Genomic DNA, 20,202 nt, shown 5'->3' with positions numbered 1-20,202 from the left:
CTGATACAAACAAGTTACATACTGCCCTTCTGACATAGTTAGTTACTGCCCCCTGACATGGCTAGTTATCACCCATCACCTTGAACATGTTGGTTTGATCAAAACATCTCTATTACGTACTGTCACCCTGACCTTATCTTTTAGGAGGGGTCAGTGTGTTTCTGTTATTTTGGGGAAATGTTTTTGTACCGTCCTTGATATGGGGATGTTCTGGTACCACTCTTCTGAAATGTGTTTGCTTGAGTGCTCTGTGTCTAGCCCTTTTTAGGAATGTGTGTTTCTGCAATATCAGACCTGCTCTTGAGCCAGGTTCTGTGAACTTGCAAGCAGGCAGAGCCTAATGTTTGCTCACAGCCTGACTCTTGCTAACTTTGCTTTATATTAGCAAGGCTTGCCCACTACTTTAGCTCAGGCCTCATACCAGGCCTCTACTACAAGGGCTTATATTTCAGGCTCTCTTCCTACTACAACATACACATAAAAAAGAAACAAAAGGCAGCACAGGGCCTTCTCCCCGCCCCTTTTCAATGCTATCTTTGGAAGTGTGTCTTTGGGAGAGGCGATGCAATAGGTGGGGGAAAGCAAGTATGGGTCTTGTTTGGGGAGATAGTGGAAAACTGAATTAAAGGTCTGGCAATTTTTTGGTGAAAATTTTCCCAATAAAATGAACAGTTTTTGTTTCAAGAAAAAAGGCAAAAAGTAAAAAAAGTAAGAGAGAATTTTACTTTCATTTTTAACTTTTAAAAAATCCTCTTTTTTTGGATACTTTTCTGGTGTGAATTTTTTTTTCTGACTTTCTCTTACTTTTATTTGGGGAGGTGAATAAAAACTAACAGAAAGTGAAGCTTTTTTCCAAAACTTTCATTTTGAATTTTTTTATTGAAACGAATAAACAAAAATGATTATTATTAATATTTTTGCAAAAAAGTTCAACCAGCCTTACAAAGTGCTTTTCTGGAGAATTGGAACTATTAACACACATAGAAAAAGGGGATTTGAAAGGTTTTGGAGGAAGAATGAATGGAAAAGAGAAGGGAACAGAAAATGGGAGTGAGAAATACAAGCGAGAAAAACAGACAGGAGATATATGGAACTGAGGAGTTAAAAAATGTAAAAGATGTTATGATAATGGTTGATGATCGATAGTCACCTTCGGTGTTTCTTAATTATTTTCTTTCTTTCTCCCTCCACCCCTTTCTACACTGTTCTCTGCCTCTCCTCCACTACATTCTGCCTATCTTTCTACTCATACTTCTGCCCTCCTGCTGGAGAAGGGGTGAGGACTCCTATCAGGATGCAGTTCTGGATGCTGTTTGGGGCCTCTATCAAGTATATGAGCTTTGTGTCAATTGGTGTCTGATAAATTTGAAGCTCTCTAGACCCCTCTAACTGCTGGAAAGGAGAAGTAGCATTTTCTCTCTGTACTTCCCCTCTTATCCCAGAGTCTCTTGGCCTCTGTGACCTGGTGGATTAAAGAATTTTGGGGCCCTGTCTACTATGAAAATTAGGGGGGCCCCCACCTTCCTTAAAGTAGACAGAGGTGAGAAGAAGCCCAGCAGCCTAGGGCCCCAAACCTGCCTCAGTTCTAAGTGCTCATCTTAGAGTACTCTTAGTACTCAGCTTTCAGTTCTAAGTATTCTGAAGCCACAAAGGTGTATATATAGGTAAATTGGAGGAAATGCAGGAAAATCCAGCAAAAACAATTAGAGTCGTGGGGGGATTGGTGTGTGATATATACACTGGTATCTAGTAGCCTACTCCAAAACCATATTCAGATGCACTCCTAATCTTATTTCTTCACCACTTCTCCAATACTCGTGGCTGCCCACACTGAGATAATATAGCTGTCATTTCCTGTCATCTGGCATTTTCATGGACATTCCTGAGAAGAAACAGATTTACAACCTGTGTGTATCAGAGTTTTACACAGAGATTGTAAGTTTAAGATATACTTTGACTAAATATTCTATTCACTTTAAAAAAAATCCAGCGGTTTATTTAAATAAACTGGAATTACACAAGAAGCATCAGAATTACTTGGTGTGCCTCCAGAGGAAAGATGTTCCAAATGGACATAATAGACATTTCTGGGTTTTTCTATATACTATAATTTTATTATTTGTATGAAATTGGAACAAAAGGGGGAAGCTCCATGTTAAACTGTAAGATAAAAGGGTTAAGTTTTAATGGTCCCAAGGAATCATGGCTCAGTGTGTTATACATAAGCCACTTGGATGCAAGTGAGGTGTTGACAGGATCTTTCACTACCTCAAGTTTAATATAGTGTTTGGCAATTAAATTGGCCATCTGCACACAGAAGGGTGACACTTAACTCTCAAGAAGAATGAACATTTATTTAATTCAGTTATGTATAACATTCCTTTTGCATATGATCTCAGCAGAGGAAAAGGGAGAAACAGCATGTGTACACTAGGAAAAAAGGGTGGTTTTGTCATGTGCTACCTAATACATATTAAAATCCTAGCATAGAAAAGGCAGATGTGGAGGGTGACAGTTTATCTGAACCAGATAATGTGTTAAAACCAACATTTTCCTTGCCTACACTAGGATTTTAACATGTGTTAGCTAGCACTTTTTTTCATAATGATGACAAGAGCAGAGAGAGAGAAAGACAGGGCAGAGGGTTAACTCACTCCAGGATCATAAGAAGTGAAGTATAAATAAGGGGAGTGAAAATAAGAGGGTGCAACTAGTTCTATCTCCTCATTCCCCTAGACCACAGCTTCTCAAGCATACACTTAGCACAAAAGCAGGTTTGGACACTAGATTTGCAAGTGCGCAAACTGATGCTAGAGGCTTAAATGTAGGAACAGGCTGAGCCTAGATTTGGCCTGTGTACTAGCTAAACCAATAACCAAACATATCTAAGGGGACTGTTGCCTCCTTACTAACATTCAGTGGGGTGTTTTAGTTGCTAGCTCCCAGTGCTAAAAAGGGGGAAGGGTCGATGGGGAATCAGCCCCCTGAGACTGACAGCCCCCAGGAACAATGGGGAGAGGCCAATGCTCCAGGTCAGCCTGAATGACAGGGCAGGCAGGCTAATCAGGGAGTCAGGAGGCCAGGGAGGTCCCGTCCCCCGTGTGAGCTGGATTTGCCTGGGTCAGACAGCGTGGGGCCCAGCTAAGGAGAAAGCAGGGGCCTGAGCTAAACTGGGGAGCAGAGCTGGGCCAGATCCAGAGAGAGCAGACTTGCCCTGGGAGGAGAGCTGCAGCAGCAACCAGAGCCAGAGGGGCCAGAAAAGCAGCCCACGAAGCAGGTCAGTGCTGGGAGCAGAGTCACAGAAGCAGCCTGCAGAGCAGACCTGTCCTGGGAGCAGAGCTATAGCAACCGGAGGCAGAGGGGCCAAAGAAGCAGCCCAGGGAGCTGGAGGCAGAGCAGCAGAGACAGAGTGGTGGAGCTGGGGCTGGAGCAGTCTGGAGTTGGGTGTGGTGAGCAGCTGGGGAAAGCGAGGGGGACCCTGGGCAGCAGGCCCAGCACAGGGAGACGCCTCAGCCAAGAGGCTCTGCAGGCCAGGCTTGGATCGTAACCCCGACAGGGCGGGGGCGACACTGGGAAGAAGGGTCCTACCACTTAGAGTCTGAGAGCGTGTGACCACCACCAGAGCAAGTGTCCAACCCACAGCATCCCTGCAGCAAAGCCAGGGCCTGAGAAGGCGGCCTGGGACTTACAAGGAACAGACTGTGAACTGCCCTGGCATTCCAGAGACGCTGTTTGGGATGTTCCCTGCCACAGAGTGGGGTGGATGTGTTTCCTTTAACCTTTCCCATTTTTCCTTATTCTTTTTAAAATTAATTGTTGATTAAATAACTTGCATTTGCTTTAACTTGTATGTAATGGTCAGTGGGTCAGAGAAGTGCCCAGTGCAGAGAGAGTACCCCAGAGTGGGGACACCCTAGCCCCTGTCCTAGGTGACCACAGCATGGTTGGGGGTCGAGCCCCCCAGGAATCCTGGGCCCAGCCTTGTTGGAGTTACGAGGACTCTGCCAGACAGGAGAGTGGAAGGGAAGTCCTCAAGGGCAGGGAGGCCACTGGGTAAAGGAAGTGGGAGCGAGGACTCAGATCCTTTCGCTAGCCCACTTCACCGGGGTAGTGCAGAAGCCAGGAAAGTTCCCCACAATAGCGGGACTATTGCCCCGCTTACATAATGATAAAATTCCTTGAAAAGTATATATATTTTACAAATCAAAAGATGCAAAGGAGGATGTAATTAGAACTCTAAGGCATTTTTTATTGCAAAAAGGTGTAGTTTGTAGTACAAGAGAGCTATACTGATGTAAAATTCTAGGTAGTCTTTACCTCATGTAGCTAGTTAAGAGGTAAACCCCGGGTGATTTTATCTTGAAGTACAAATACACCTTTCTTGCAGTGAAGAAATAGCCTAAAATCTTGAAAGGTAGAACACTAGACGTTGGGTAGAGCCCCGTGCAGGACTATTCTTTAATCCCACTATTATGGCAGTGGGTTCTGCAGGAGCTGTGGGATCCACATTGAAAAGATTAGTTAAGGTTTCCAAACACTGATGGCTTGTCTACATAAAGTTTTTCTTTTTTGCAAGAGTGTTGTTACAACAGAGTACAAATCCCCAGCAGAGATATGCTGCACCTGTGCAAAGTAGAATAACTTGAACCGGTCTGAGCCTCACTTTACCACAGTGCATCACATCTATACTGTATCAGCATAGTTATGCAAATACCAAAATCCCTAACAGAAGCAGGCTTTAAGTGCAGTAAATGCCATCTGGCAATAAAGACCAATGAGATTTAAACAATGGATGCATTTTTTCCCATTAATGATGGAAGTAGGTCCCTTAGCATTAAACATTAGAAACCACCTTCTTATACTAATAGTTAAGCAGCTCTTACCTCAGAGAATCTTTGTACATCCTGGGTTAGAGTTCCCACCCTCTTCCACTGATAATATTTGAGTAACTTCAAAATCGCAGGATTCACTGCATTATCAGATGGTACTGTCCGGAAGAAATAAGGATATTTTTTCTTATCAGCCAGCTCTGGGGTTGTTGCTGCAAATGAAAGCTGAAAAACAAAGAAATGGAAATCTCAATGAGTGAAATCAAATTGCTGGCCCCATAAGAAGCTTACCCTACTCAATGCAACGTAAAGTACATGAGGTGATGAATTATGGACATTTGGAGAGTTTTTGACTATCTTACGTTAAAGAAATAACAAACCTATTTGAAATCTTGCTACAGTCTTTTACTTTTCAGAAATAAACCTTTTCAACCTTATCTACCTTTTAAACAACAACACCATATATCCTATTAAACTTCACAACATCTGCTACAAATTTAAGTACATGATTCATTAAAGTTTTGAGAGGGTAGCACTACAAAATTCCCTGGTTCAGATTAATCCCACCCATATTAAAAACCAGGGGCAAGAAGCTTTTGGGGAGAAAATCTCTGAAGAATCCCCTGTGGAAATCCCTCCAACTTCCCTCCACAAGAAAGGGTCCAGAGTCCACTGCCAATCCTGGACACCACTTTGTGGCTTCAGTGGAAGATGTGGGTGTGCAGAACATTTAAAAATAAAGCCATTTACTTGTCTCTATGTGAATTCAGGTGTCTAAAGCCATGGAGGAAATCAAAAGGCAGCCAAGATAAGCACTCAGAAGTCCCTGACTCTGATTCTCCAAGTGTGTTAGTTAGACAATGGTTCTCTCTGGACTGTTGTATTAGGACAGGGACAGATTGTCCCTGACTCTTGCACAACTTTTAAAATTAGGCCTCTTGGGTGCCTAAATGTGGAGTTAGATGACTAACACCCAGTACACATGTCCGGAAACGATGACTACCTCTCTGACTAAGTTTCTCCTCTGTAAATTGGAGCTGATACAGACTCACATTTCAGTGGGGTTTTTGAGCAGTAATGAGTAAATGTTTTTTAAAGTGCTTTGAAAACTAAGGCACTGGCTCAGAGCAATTCTAACTGACAGTGCTGAAAATGGCAGTTTTGGAGTCTACATTTCCAACGTTGTCAACACCAATCATAATACTGTAGGACTGGAAGGGACCTCGAGAGTCTTCTAGTCCAGTCCCCTGATCTCATGGCAGGACTAAATATTATCTAGACCATCCCTGACAGGTGTTTGTCTAACCTCTTCTTAAAAATCTGCAATGATGGAGACTCCACAACCTTCCTAGGCAATTTATTCCAGTGCTTAACCACCCTGACAGTTAGGAAATTTTTCCTAATGTTCAGCCTAAACCACCCTTGCTGCAATTTAAGCCTATTGCTTCTTGTTCTATCCCTCAGAGATTAAAGAGAACAATTTTTCTCCCTCCTCCTTGTAACAACCCTTTATGTACTTGAAAACTGTTGTCATGTCCCCTCTCAGTCTTCTCTTCTCCAGACTAAACAAGCCCAATTTTTTCAATCTTCCCTCAGAGACCATGTTTTCTAGACCTTTAATCATTTTTGTTGCTGTTCTCTGGACTCTCTCCAATTTGTCCACATCCTTCCTGAAATGTGTTACCCAGAACTGGACACAACACTCCAGTTGAGGCCTAATCGGAGTGGAGTATAGCGGAAGAATTACTTCTCATGTCTTGCTTACAGCACTTCTGCTAATACATCCCAGAATGATGTTTGCTTTTTTTGGAACAGTGTTACACTGTTGACTCATATTTAGCTTGAGGTCCGCTATGGCCCCCAGATCCCTTTCCGCAGTACTCCTTCCTAGGCAGTCATTTCCCATTTTGTACGTGTGCAACTGATTGTTCCTTCCTAAGTGGAGTACTTTGCATTTGTCTTTATTGAATTTCATCCTATTTTCTTCAGATAATTTCTGCAGCTTAGCCAGATCATTTTGAATTTTAATTCTATCCTCCAAAGCACTTGCAACCCCTCCCAGGTTGGTATCATCTGCAAACTTTAGAAGTGTACTCTAAATGCAGTTAAACTTCTGTTCAAAACAGTGGGAAATTTAAAATAAAAATGTCCACATATCAGCATGTCAGAAGTGAGAGGAGACAAGTTCAAAGAAGCCTTCCAATTACTTCAGACCTGTACAGGCCAGCTCCTTACCATCTGAGCACTGAAGCAGCCCATTGATCCACCAACTCTCATCAGGGATGACAGGGGTAAAAAAAAGAGGAGGAGGAGAAGAAGGAAAGAAATGAAAGGTGACCTTCCTGACTGTATTTTACTTCAAGAGTGACACATTATATACCCATCTTAAGAACTGAAGAGGCATCCTAGATTAAGAAGGCCTCTCAGCTTCCTCTTGCACCTATAAAAGGTTCGGGTTATTCCTCATACAGAGACTTTCTTTACCCTCTGCAGGGTTGTCTAAATGCCCCTTGCCTCCCAGCCATTCATATTTGTGTGCTACATTTGTGGACATCCAATTGGGTGCCTTATGCATCAATACCTATGATGCCCTCATTTCTTTTTCTCAGTCCTCCTCTACCTTTCCCTGTACCTCCCCAATCCTCCTCCTGCATCACCATTTCCCTGGATTCTAATTACTCTCCTCCTTCCCTGGGACTCCTTAGTGCCCCTAACGTCCTTTCTGTCTCTCCCACAAGTTACATTCTATCTGCTTTTCTTCTGCTCAACTTTCAACCTAATATTCCAACTTTCTCTTTCTTCTTTTCCTTCCTCACTTAAGGGGTTTTTCCTCTGTCCCCTTGATGTCTCTATCTACCCTCAAACCAATCCCGAGCCACTTACTGCACATTGACACTGTTGTGGGGGCAGCACACTCAGGTACACATTTAAGGATGCCAGTTTCTACCTCCATGCATCTGGAAACAGCAGAACTGAGAAAGTCAAAAGAACCCTGCTGAATTGTCGGATGTACAAAACTACTGGTGCTGAAAGGCAGCAGTTTCGTGAATGACTTTCAGACAATCCATATGCAGCTGCTTAGGAAGTAGCCTATGTGGTACCTGTGTTTGCCCCGGGCCTTCCCACCTACTTCCTGAAAATGCCCCCATTTCTGACATCCATGGGATACTTGTGGTTATTTTCTGCGACAAGTTTAATACTCCAAATCTTCTGCCAAGAACATGCCTCTCAGGCTGCTGCCACCCATGCATAGCTTTTGAATCTCTTTATTGTAACAATTTGATAAAAATTGGTGCTCTCCATATCATATAACAAAGGGGAACATATGGCTCACAGTGATTTATTTGCAGAAGAATACATAAAAAATTCACTGTTCTTATGCCAGAAGGATTTTTGGTTGATGCTGAAAAAAGCAACGGAAGTTGTCTAATGAGAGCATAATAAAACTGATCTTTCAGGCTCAGCAGAAGAGTGATAGAGCACAGGTGCAGTATATAAATGTATCCAAGCGCACTATTAAGTATATTTGCATTTTTTTGACCATGCATTCTTTAAATTCGTTCAAGAAACATTATATTGATATTCAAAAAAGAGATGGGTCTAAACCAAAACATCAGATCTAAATACTCCTGCATGTTGACAAAGGTTGGATGTAGCTTGGAAGAGATAGGAGCCTGATCCTAAACTCAGGAAAATAATGGTGCATTGGTTTGAATTTGGTCATATTTGGGAGATTTTTTTCACAAACAGAAGGGCTACAAACTATTTAAAAAAAAAACCCCAAGGTTAATGTTTGCAGAAGTGGTTGGTTTACCCTCCATGGCTCACCAAGGAAAGTTTCCTGCTGCTCACTGGCCAGCAGCTGATTGGATTTTTCAAGCCCTACACTACTATCCATTTAACACTGCACTGCACAATATTCTAATTAAAGCAAAGCTTCACTTACCAGAATTTATGAGCAAAGTACATTTTATGATCACGTATCCTTGATTTTCTTTCATGGCATTGATTGGCTTACTTGTTAATTCATAAAATTTTATATTCTGCCACGTGTCTGCAAGTAATAATTCAGAGAGCAAAGAAAGGAAAGCCTGTGAAAAGAAGTGTCCAGCTTCTCTGTTTTGCCGAGTAAAGCTGAACTCTCTTTAAGGTACTGTACAAAAGAGTGCTATAGCTGTAAACGAAGACCTCTACATCAAGTTGAGAGAGAAAAGCTCTTCAAGTAAACAGTCCAGCACGAAAAGGCAGCTGACAGCTATGCTGTACAAAGCCTGGTGACTGGAAAAGACTTAATTTGGAAATTAATGCAATATAAAAAACTAACTTTGGATCAAAGAAAATAATATGGTGGTTGTTTCAGAAATAAAAGTTGTTGAGATTTTACAGCAACACAAATGAGGAGAGGAGCTGAGGCAGGTTTCATAGTCAGTGAGATGTGCTTGCCTAGAAGGAGTAGGGTACAAAGAAGCTTGGACCTGTCATGTTTCTTGCATCAGTAGGATTTTGCCCCCCGGCTGATAGTGGTGCTGTGTTGCAGCCTCAGAGGCAGTGTGGTGCGGTGCTGATGGGTCTCCTCTCCCTGCCCATTGAGAACAGGAGCAGAGGAGGCACTCAACCTGCTACTGCTGCTGGCTGGTAGGGGTGATGCTGCCTCTGAGGGGCTGCTTGCACACTGCCTGTAGGAAAGTGGGGATGCCGATGAGTCAGATCTGGTTCTGGGCGTGCCTTGTGGTGGCATGCCAAGGAGCTGGCTCTGGAGGTGCCATAGGGGAGGGGGCGGTGGTGGCCCGGGGAAAGGCACTGCCACTGCCAGGCCTGTTCTACTGTGCAGCCTGTGTCCCACAGGAGCCTGATCTCTGCCACCGGAGTTGATACTATTCAGTAAAATTTTGGGAAACATTTGGTATGGATTTTAGACCTCACCCCTCCTGGTTGAGAACCCAAGTGGTTGCTGCTCACCTGGGCTGTGGGAGACTGTGTTCAAGTCCACGCCCCAACCTCAGCAGAGCAGGGAGGTGAGAACAGGTTTCCCACCTCCCAGGTGACTGCCTAACCATTTGGCTATTGGCTATCATGGGGAGCGGATCCCTCTCTGATTTATCACAAGAAAGGACTGGCCTGGCTTAAGGGCCTAACACCAGGATAGGGCTTATGGCTAAGAATCCTGTGTGAAGATGGGTGCCTTTCTCTGGTCTGTCAGTCAAGTGCCTATGGCCCAATCAGGTTAGATACCTAAGTCCCTTTGTGGCGCTGGGCCCTGAGTCTCACTCTTTTCCTCAGCATTTCACTCTTCTTAGTTTAGGCAGCTCCCCACTTAGCTTGCTGGCTTCTGAGAATCCATTTTTGCCTACCTCTCTCCATAGGATGCCTGGGAAGCTTGAGTGCCTAATTTGGGTCTGTCAGTTTCACTTGGCAGCAGAGCACCTGGGAGTTAGACATTGCAACAGCTTTTCACTAATGCAACTTCCTTTGTTTGGAAGCTATGCGAGGACCTGGTTCCAATGAGCAGCTGAACAGTTGTGCTTCATTGCTAATAATAAGGGGGTAAAACTGAGGCAAGTTTTAAGAGTTTCATCTTGCTCCAGGAACTGGAAGTGAGTAACAAACAGAAGTTCCAGACTGAATTCAAAGAGGAAGAAGAACAGACAGGATCCAACAAGTCAAGAAACATCATGTGAAGTAAAAAAATTAAATAAAAAAAGAAAGGGTGAAGCAGAATGGATTCTGAAGGATCTGGAGCACTCCAGTGTGGAAGAAATACAAAGTTACAATTTGTGAACCTTCTGTGAATAAATAGTGTTAATCCAATGTTATTCCACTGAAGGCAGTGGTGTCACTAGGGACTTACATTGTGTAAGCAACAGCAGAATTTTACCCACTGAGAGAAACCAGGGAAGTAAAATCAATCGTAACAAAGTGAGAGAGTATGAGAACATGACAGATTGAGACTACAGTTGGGATGGATATACATGTGGATGCAGTTAGAGTTGGTGGATTTTTTGGCCTCAAAGTTTGATCAAAAGATTGAAGTGTTCAGCAGAAAGCATACATTTCTATCAAAAAATTGTTTAAAACCCAATTTTCTGTCAAAAAACTGTTTTGATGGAAAAATTTCAACCCTAGATACAATAAGATGAAAGAATGTAGCAACAAGGAAGAGTAGAAAAGAAAAATGTGCACTGGCATGAGGGTGGGATGGGAGCAAAAACTAGCAGTATGACACTAACCTTTAGAAAAAAGAATTAAAAAAAAAAAGGAACTTAATCCTAAAGATCCTGAAGTCAAAACTAAGGAACTTAAAATGCTTACATTAAAATGCAGCATTAACTTGAACATACCATAAGAGTCATATCCTTCAACAAAACAGGAAGCACATAGGCAATGGGGCAAAGTATGGTTAAACAGGAAGCTCCAGAGTTTATTTGAACCAAAGAGATATCTTTTGTCAAACCCTCAAAAGTTAGAAAATGACAGAAGTGAGGTTTCCTGTGCATTATGATACAGTCTTTAATTACATGGTCACATATTATTTTGTCCACAGGAACCCTGCCCCATTCAGTGCACAGGATAAACCTGGATCCTGAATCAGGGTTCTAGAGGGAAGAAGTCTTGTCTGCAGAACCTATGTCTCATTTGTTGCAGAAGTTGGAAGATGTGTTGTGAAGGAGGCAGGGGACTGCAGGAAGAGAAAGGAGGGTCTCATGGTTAAGGAAGTTAAATAATGCCCTGGAGAACCAGATTCTATCCTTGTCGGTACCACAGAGATCCTGTACGATGCTAGTCAAGTCACTTAAACCAAACATTTCACAGGTGGTCACTAACGGTGTTTCTCATTTTCTGGCAGCCTGACTTGAGACTCTGAGGTCTGATTTGCAGAAGTCTTGAATACTCACAGCTGCACCTGAAGTCAATGGCAGCACCTAATGTCAATGGTGCTGCCTCTCCGGGACTGCCTGCACACTGCCTGTAGGAACCTGTAAAGTGTTATATAATGCTAAGTCATTACTCTGATAAAAGAAGTCCCAGCCGTCACCAGCTGGGCATCAAAATTTAACAAATCCTCCTGATTGTAACCTTTCGATGCCTGCAAAATGAAGATAAAACCACCCCCTCACCTCATTAGGGTTTTTTGAAAATAAATTAATTTTTGAAACACTCAGATACTCTACTGATGAGCAGTATAGAAAAGCCATTGGGAAAATTAATAATTCTGTCTTTAGAGCAAGGTTTGTATAGTCTGCAATAAATAACGCCTCGGGCCACACGTTGAACAATTAGGATAAAACAACTGGTCCTTTGATCTAAGTGTCTGTTCTACTTACGTACAGCAGCAAACAAAATGTTATGGTTGTGTGGAAGGCACTGAAGAGTTAATATTGTGGGTCACACTAGATCTGAATACGGTGCTGACTGCTCTCTGTGGTGTTTAGTAATCACTCAAGCCAAGAAGTCTGACAGAGGTCTGCTTCACTTAGAACTCCAACACTGGATGTTCAGGATTGCATAACACGAGACTCTGCATAAGACAACAATCAGTCCCCACACTTTACTGTATCACTTCCAAGTTACCACTAATAAAGCACTTCTCTCTCTTGCAACTGCTCCTGCCGGCCCACAAGAAAATATGGTGTCCCAACTGTATGGATCTTGCCTCCAGCAGGAGGAGAAAACAAAGGAAAAGTGTAAAAACATCCAGAATAGGTGAAACTCCTCTAGAGTGGGTGGGGGTTTCTTTTCCTTCACCCTCAACACTGGAGTGGCTTCCCAAAATATGCCTGCTCCACATATTTGGAGACCAAGCTGTCCCTCACCAAATGGAGCAGCTCTGAGTGACTGCACTTCTCCAGGAGGCAAAGGAATGGGCAACATTATCCAATCAGATGGGATTGCTCTATAGACTGGGGTTTTCCCTGCAGACCATTTGAAAACCCCTTGTCTGAAGAAAATCTGTAGAGTTGACAGGTATTTTTTTTAACTCCCATTTACTTCCCCTTCAGCCTGGGGCTTTACCTCTGACATCAGTGCTTGTTAACAAGAGTGAGAAGTACTAAATAAATTCCCTCACAGTAATTACCCTTTCCCGTGGCCAGAAAAAGGAATATGGATAGGTAGAAAAAAAGGTTTGAGGTACATTTTGTTGAGGAACATAATGTTTTTTATGAACATGCAAAATGTAATAAATGCTTCTAAGAACCAGGTGAAATTTCAGAAAGCTTCCGAACAGATGTTCATAGACTGGCAAAGCATTGTACAAGCAGAACACTCTCAGAAGAAACAGTAAGGGAGAGAACTGTGGAAGACAATCACTTCTGGAAATGTCTACTTTTAGAACCTGACCTTGCTAAAATGATTACACGAGTATGTCAGCATGAAATATAAGAAAGCAGCAACATCTATCCCAGGAAAATGTCAAAGGGAACCCGAAGAAGCAAATTTAGATGTTAAAAGGTTCCACATAAAAGCCCAAAAAGAAATGCACAGCAGATCACTGGTGCCACTGTGACAAAAGACTTATAGGACTCGATAAATATAAGAAAATAAAATAAATGTGTTTCCAGGATTAATAAAACTGCTGTTCTTTCTGCCAGCTGTAAGTGCTCTTGTTATACTGAAACAAGTCAAATTAATTATGGAAACTCAACCATATTTCACGAAAATTATTCAGAGCTTTTTCATGGGACTAGGTAAAATCCAGGGATGGAACAAAATAAAGCTGAAGGTCTCAGCATGTAAAAATGACCTCTCACCTATGAAGTGAGTTCAGGTACCTTAACTGTGAAAGCAAAAGAAGAGCAACTTTCAAGATTTTGAAATATGCTGTTGTTCCACATTGGAATGAAAATAAAACCTTTCTTATGTTTTTGTGAAAACTGAATAGTGTCAGGGGAGAGAGGTTTTGTATATCTGTGCCTGACACACCCCATAACTTCATGGTTAGGTTATTGGGCTGAGACGTAGGAGACCCAGAGCATGGCTATCTGGGGAATTCAGTGAGAAATAGCTAGGTGCAACTTTAAAGTGCAACAATTATTCCATTTTGGAAGTGGATTAAGCTAAAGTGAAAATTAACCTAAACTACAAGAAGGCTGTCTAGAGCAGAATATCAGTGTTCACATGAGGAGCTATTCTGGGTTCCCCCTTCTGCGCATGTGGGTAAGCCCCAATTTAAGTCCCTGCTCTACCTGATTCAGACCAGAGTTTTTCTACCCTCATTAGGTAGGGTAAGCACTTGAATGTGAGTCCCCCCGTCATAGGCCAGTACCCATGCCACCCAGCCTGTCTCACTCACTGATCCAAAGACTTCCTGCTGAAAGTTGCATGGAAACAGCTACATATCTGCAAAATGTTTCAATTTCAATGAAACAGCATAATGTAGCTGCAATGAAATTTCAACAGAAATGTTCTGACCAACTCCACTTACTACAGATTGTTCCTGGCTTACTGACAAAAGCTGTCAGCATTCCATTAGCACGGCTCGTTCAGCACCGCTCATCCAGCTAACACATGTTAAAACTACAGCTTGCTGTGCCTTGCTGTGTTAGCTCGCACATTTAGAAGAAAAAAAGCACACAGCATTTTTCTTAGTGTGGACAAGCCCCTTCTGACTGATGAGGGCTAGAAAGAAATGTCCCCCAATGGGCAGGTTGTTTCATAATTGTGCACTACAGGATTTCTTGCACTTCCTTTGTTACTGGCCATTGTCAGAGGCAGGATGCTAAACGAGATAAATGTGACCCAGGGACCCTTTGGGGTCAATCGGCAGATGGGCTCATGGAATTGTATAGGGATCCCTTGGGTCTGTTATATGCATAATAGTTCACTGAAGATTCTATGGAGTGCCAGTAGCCTACTGGTCATTCTAATGATTGTGAAATGTGTGTACGGATGATAATTAAGGAATTATGTATTTATACTGAAAATTATGTTCTTAAGGTCTTGGCATTAAGGCAGCTCAACGGGAGATGATGTACCTCGGAAATGTTCCTTTCAGGCAGGGGGTGGCAGACACCTATCTCCCCATCTGGCCATTTGGGTGTTATGTATTGCATGCCTCACAATGTATGTCAATTTGCATACTGAGCCAGGTGCCACTCCAGAGACTACAAAATCTACAGAAAGGAGCAAACAGCAGGAAGGTGTCCTGATTATGAATAAAGACAAAAAAGATTTTTCTCGTATATCTTGGAGTAAGAAGGGACCCGCTAAATCTTTCATGAAGCAGGCAAATAGACACCCTACTTGTGTCATGAAAGAAGGGTCATAGCCATCATGGCTGTACAGCGCTGCAAGGATTTTGGATGAACAATACTCTACTGGACATGAGACTATCTTGTTAATTAAGTCTATGCTTTAGAATGCATATTATGATTTACTGTATATGTAACCATTGGTTTCCAGGACTTCTACTTCTTACTACTTGAATTTCATAGAATCGTAGAATAACAGAGTTGGAAGAGACCTCTGGAGGCCATCTAGTCCAATCCCCTGCCCAGAGCAGGACCAATTCCAACTAAATCATCCCAGCCAGGGCTTTGTCAAGCCTAACCTTAAAAACTTCTAAGGAAGGGGATTTCACCACCTCCCTAGGTAACGCATTCCAGTGTTTCACCAACCTCCTAGTGAAAACGTTTTTCCTAATATCCAACCTAAACCTCCCCCACTGCAACTTGAGACCATTACTCCTTGTCCTGTCATCTGCTATCGTTGAGAATAGTCTAGATCCATCCTCTTTAGATCCACCTTTCAGGTAGTTAAAAGCAGCTATCAAATCCCCCCTCATTCTTCTCTTCCGTAGACTAAACAATCCCAGTTCCCTCAGCCTCTCCTCATAACTCATGTGTCCCAGTCCCCTAATCATTTTTGTTGCCCTTCGCTGGACTCTCTCCAATTTCTCCACATCCTTCTTGTAGTATGGGGCCCAAAACTGGACACAGTACTCCAGATGAGGCCTCACCAATGTCGAATAGAGGGGAACGATCACGTCCCTCGATCTGCTGGCAATGCCCTTACATATACATCCCAAAATGCCATTGGCCTTCTTGGTAACAAGGGCACACTGTTGACTCATATCCAGCTTCTCGTCCACTGTCACCCCTAGGTCCTTCTCTGCAGAACTGCTGCCTAGCCATTCGGTCCCTAGTCTGTAGCGGTGCATTGGATCCTTCCGTCCTAAGTGCAGGACTCTGCACTTGTCCTTGTTGAACCTCATCAGATTTCTTTTGGCCCAATCCTTCAATTTGTATAGGTCCCTCTGTATCCTATCCCTACCCTCCAGCGTATCTACCTCTCCTCCCAGTTTAGTGTCATCAGCAAACTTGCTGAGGGTGCAATCCACACCATCCTCCAGATCATTAATGAAGATATTGAACAAAACCGGCCCCAGGACCGACCCTTGGGGCAATCCGCTAGATACCGGCTGCCAACTAGACATGGAGCCATTGATCACTATCCGTTGAGCCCAACAATCTAGCCAACTTTCTTCCCACCTTGTAGTGCATCCATCCAGCCCATACTTCTTTAACTTGCTGACAAGAATACTGTGGGAGACCGTGTCAAAAGCTTTGCTAAAGTCGAAGAATAACACGTCCACTGCTTTCCCTTCATCCACAGAACCAGTTATCTCATCATAGAAAGCAATTAGATTAGTCAGGCATGACTTTCCCTTGGTGAGTCCATGCTGACTGTTCCTGATCACTTTCCTCTCGTCTAAGTGCTTCAGAATTGATTCCTTGAGGGATGATTTTTCCGCGGACTGAAGTGAGGTTGACCGTCCTGTAGTTCCCAGGATCACCCTTCTTCCCTTTTTTAAAGATGGGCACTACATTGGTCTTTTTCCAATTTTCCTGGTCTTCCCCCGATCGCCATGAGTTTTCAAAGAGAACGGCCAATGGCTCTGCAATCACATTCGCCAATTCCTTTAGCGCTCTCGGATGCAACGCATCCGGCCCCATGGACTTGTGCACGTCCAATTTTTCTAAATAGTCCCGAACTACTTCTTCCTTCACAGAGGGCTGGCCACCTCCTCCCCATGTTGTGCTGCCCAGTGCGGTAGTCTGGGAGCTGACCTTGTTCGTGAAGACAGAGGCAAAAAAAGCATTGAGTACGTTAGCTTTTTCCACATCCTCTGTCACTAGGTTGCCTCCCTCATTTAGTAAGGGGCCCACACTTTCCTTGGCTTTCTTCCTCTTGCCAACATACCTGAAGAAACCCTTCTTGTTACTCTTAACATCCCTCGCTAGCTGCAACTCCAAGTGTGATTTAGCCTTCCTGAGTCTATTCCTACATGCCCGAGCAATATTTATATACTCATCCCTGGTCATTTGTCCAATCTTCCACTTCTTGTAAGCCTCTTTTTTCGTGTTTAAGATCAGCAAGGATTTCACTGTTAAGCCAAGCTGGTCACCTGCCATATTTACTATTTTTTCTACACATCGGGATGGTTTGTCCCTGTAACCTCAATAAGGATTCTTTAAAATACAGCCAGCTCTCCTGGACTCCTTTCCCCCTCATGTTATTCTCCCAGGGGATCTTGCCCATCAGTTCCCTGAGGGAGTCAAAGTCTGCTTTTCTGAAGTCCAGGGTCCGTATTCTACTGCTTTCCTTTCTTCCTTGTGTCAGGATCCTGAACTCGACCATCTCATACTCACTGCCTCCCAGGTTCCCATCCACTTTTGCTTCCCCTACTAATTCTTCCCGGTTTGTGAGCAGCAGGTCAAGAAGAGCTCCACCCCTAGTTGGTTCCTCCAGCACTTGCACCAGGAAATTGTCCCCTATGGTTTGTTAAATAAACTAACACATGATATCACTATAAACATATGTAAGTGCTGTGTGTCAAGCAGAGTGGTGATCTGAGGTGGAACTGGTAAACTGGGTGTAATCTGTGAATACGGCGAGTGTCCAGTGGACCAAGGGCTGGGAACTCCAGGGAGATGTTTGGAGGGCTTGAGGGTTGAGGTGCACCAATGGCTAACCTGCAGAGTGACTGCAGGGCCTAAATAGGCCGAGAGGGGAGTGTATGCATTGCATGTGGCTGTTGGAGGTGGGGAGCTGATGCACACCAGACACAGACAAGGCTTCCTCATGCTAAAGGCAGGTGGTTGCAAGGTGTCTTACAACCCTGTGTACCCTGGGAAGCATCACAATAAACCACTAGTCCAAACCAGTATGAGACTCCCTATGCTCTCGTGTTCTTGTGGAGCATATGTCCTAATTAGAACCCCCCCTGGCCTCATGCCCTCTGCCCTCTAGCAGTCTTCAGAGCCCCCTCCCACCCCAGCCTCCTGCCCCGTGCCTCTGAGAGGTCCCTGGAGTCCCCCTGCCCTCGTGCCCCCTGTTCCTGAGCAGCACCGGGAACCCACCCTGGCTTTCTGGCCTCCCCACCCCATGTCCTTCAGAGCCAGTCCCCGGAGCCCTCTTCAGTCCTTAGGAGTGGACTTCACCCAGCTCTTCCAGGCTCATCATTCACTACAGTTACACCTAGGGAATCTGGGGCCAGACTGGAGTAAAAACCCTCAAATCCCTGCACTGGGACAAAATTACACTTTGCCATAGTTGGTATTGAAGCTAGCAAGCTCCAAAGAACCTCTGCAGCCTCTAGAAGTGCATTGATGATATTGAGAGCTACTCTCCCAGGAGCAGATGGCTGCAGGATAGCCACTGACTTATGGGTGTTCTCCTGCTTGGACTCTGCCTGAATGCCCAGGGAAGCAGCCATGCACTCTAAAAGGTCCTAATAGGCCTTGAAATCCTCTGGTATTGGAGGAGAGGAAGAGCCAAGCACTGCTAAATCGTCCGGGGAAGAAGAAGAGACAGTTAACTACGCCAAGGCTGGCTTTTTTTTTCCAGGACTGGTGAAGGTGAAAGGAGCAGCTCCATGGACTCTGCACAGTGAAGGCTCACTAGATCCACAGTTCCCACCACCAATCTGTCCCGTAACATTGCCTTAGAGTGAGCTGAGGAATGCAACCTCTGTGACCAAGGAGCGTCCCACAGATTCCATGGAGGCCACTGATAAGGATAGGGCATCTGTGGTCACTAGGTGTTGGGCCATGAGTCCCCGTCCCAACTGTGGGATGAATGCCAATCCTGGTGCCCGGAGTGCTCCATAAACAGTCCTTGATGTGGGTCAGGCAATAGAGAGTGGAAGGAGGAAGATTCCCACCTCGATGTCGAGGAACTTGGGGATTCCAGCAATAAAGGTGGAGTCAGCGCTGAAGGAGCGAGTAACTGGTGTGACTCAGACATCGCCCAGAATGAGGCAGAGACAGGCGCTGATGATGAAAGTGGTACCGCTGGCACTGAGTACATTGGTTCTGGAAGCAACGTCGACCCTGAAGTCAGTGGCAGTACCAAAGCAGCTGATGGTGCCAAAGTGGAGGGCAGTGAGAGCCTCCATAGTAACATCATTGGTGCTGAATGGAATGGTGCCAAGAAGTTTCCCAGTGCCAAGGAGGTCCCTTGCACTGAGCCCAATACCAGCCCAGTTTCCACAGACTATGGAAAGGGAACATTGGGGTGCAGTGCCAACAGCTCCAAGGCTTCAGCTGCCCATCCTGCCAATGGGACTATAAACAACACAGCGCTGGCAAAGTCATGGTTCAAGGGAGACACTGAGATAGAAAGACAGATAGGTCTGTAGCTGCGACATGGAAATAGTTGGTGCCAGCATTGCCCTCATCACCATCGGACTCAATGGGTACCCCAGGGCCACAATTGGAGTCAACTGTACAGGGTCCCTATTCTGTACCAGGAAGCAGTTAGAGGCACTTGCAGTATCCTGTGGCCCAGCCCTAACGCTGTGCCAGTCCATGCTCTTTCTGGGCTAGTCCTCACAAGACCTGGAGTGGTCTCAATTAGTCTTATGCAATCTTTTCCTTGGCGCACTCAACAAGCTAAGGCTCCTCTATCTCTTCAGAGAGGTGTCTGCTCCAGAGTGTGAAGCAACAACACTCTTGGAACCCGAGGGCGACCTCTGATCCAATGAGCGCCTTGGTGCCAAAGCAGGCCACATGGCCTGTTCAAACAAGTGCTGCTTTAGGTAAAGGTACCTAGCCACCTGTGTCTGTTTCATGAACGATCGACACACTGAATACCACTCCTTGATATGGGCCTCCCCCAAGCACAGCAAGCAGTGCTTCTGGAGAACCCTCCCCCACATGATGGATGATGGTTAAACTCCAGTGAGGGCATCACAGGGGAATACTTAACTAACAACAACTAACACTAATCTAACTGGTTTCAGAGTAGCAGCCGTGTTAGTCTGCATTCACAAAAAGAAAAGGAGTACTTGTGGCACCTTAGAGACTAACCAATTTATTTGAGCATAAGCTTTCGTGAGCTATAGCTCACTTCATCGGATGCATTCAGTGGAAAA

The 20,202-nt window shown here is 44.3% G+C and overlaps 1 protein-coding gene across 2 annotated transcripts in view; it reads right to left on the bottom strand.

The window, feature by feature from the left end:
• The window catches only part of GABBR2 (gamma-aminobutyric acid type B receptor subunit 2), an 842,917-nt gene that overhangs the window by 534,414 nt on the left and 288,301 nt on the right, over positions 1-20,202 (bottom strand). For both annotated transcript variants that reach the window (XM_073332465.1, XM_073332464.1), the window contains exon 3: positions 4,884-5,054. In XM_073332465.1, coding sequence (XP_073188566.1) covers positions 4,884-5,054 — 171 coding nt within the window. The remainder of the gene's footprint in view (positions 1-4,883; positions 5,055-20,202) is intronic.

Source organism: Lepidochelys kempii, chromosome 2 (assembly GCF_965140265.1).
Source record: "Lepidochelys kempii isolate rLepKem1 chromosome 2, rLepKem1.hap2, whole genome shotgun sequence".
Taxonomy (NCBI): domain Eukaryota; kingdom Metazoa; phylum Chordata; order Testudines; family Cheloniidae; genus Lepidochelys; species Lepidochelys kempii.
This window is presented reverse-complemented; position numbering and strand designations above follow the sequence as displayed.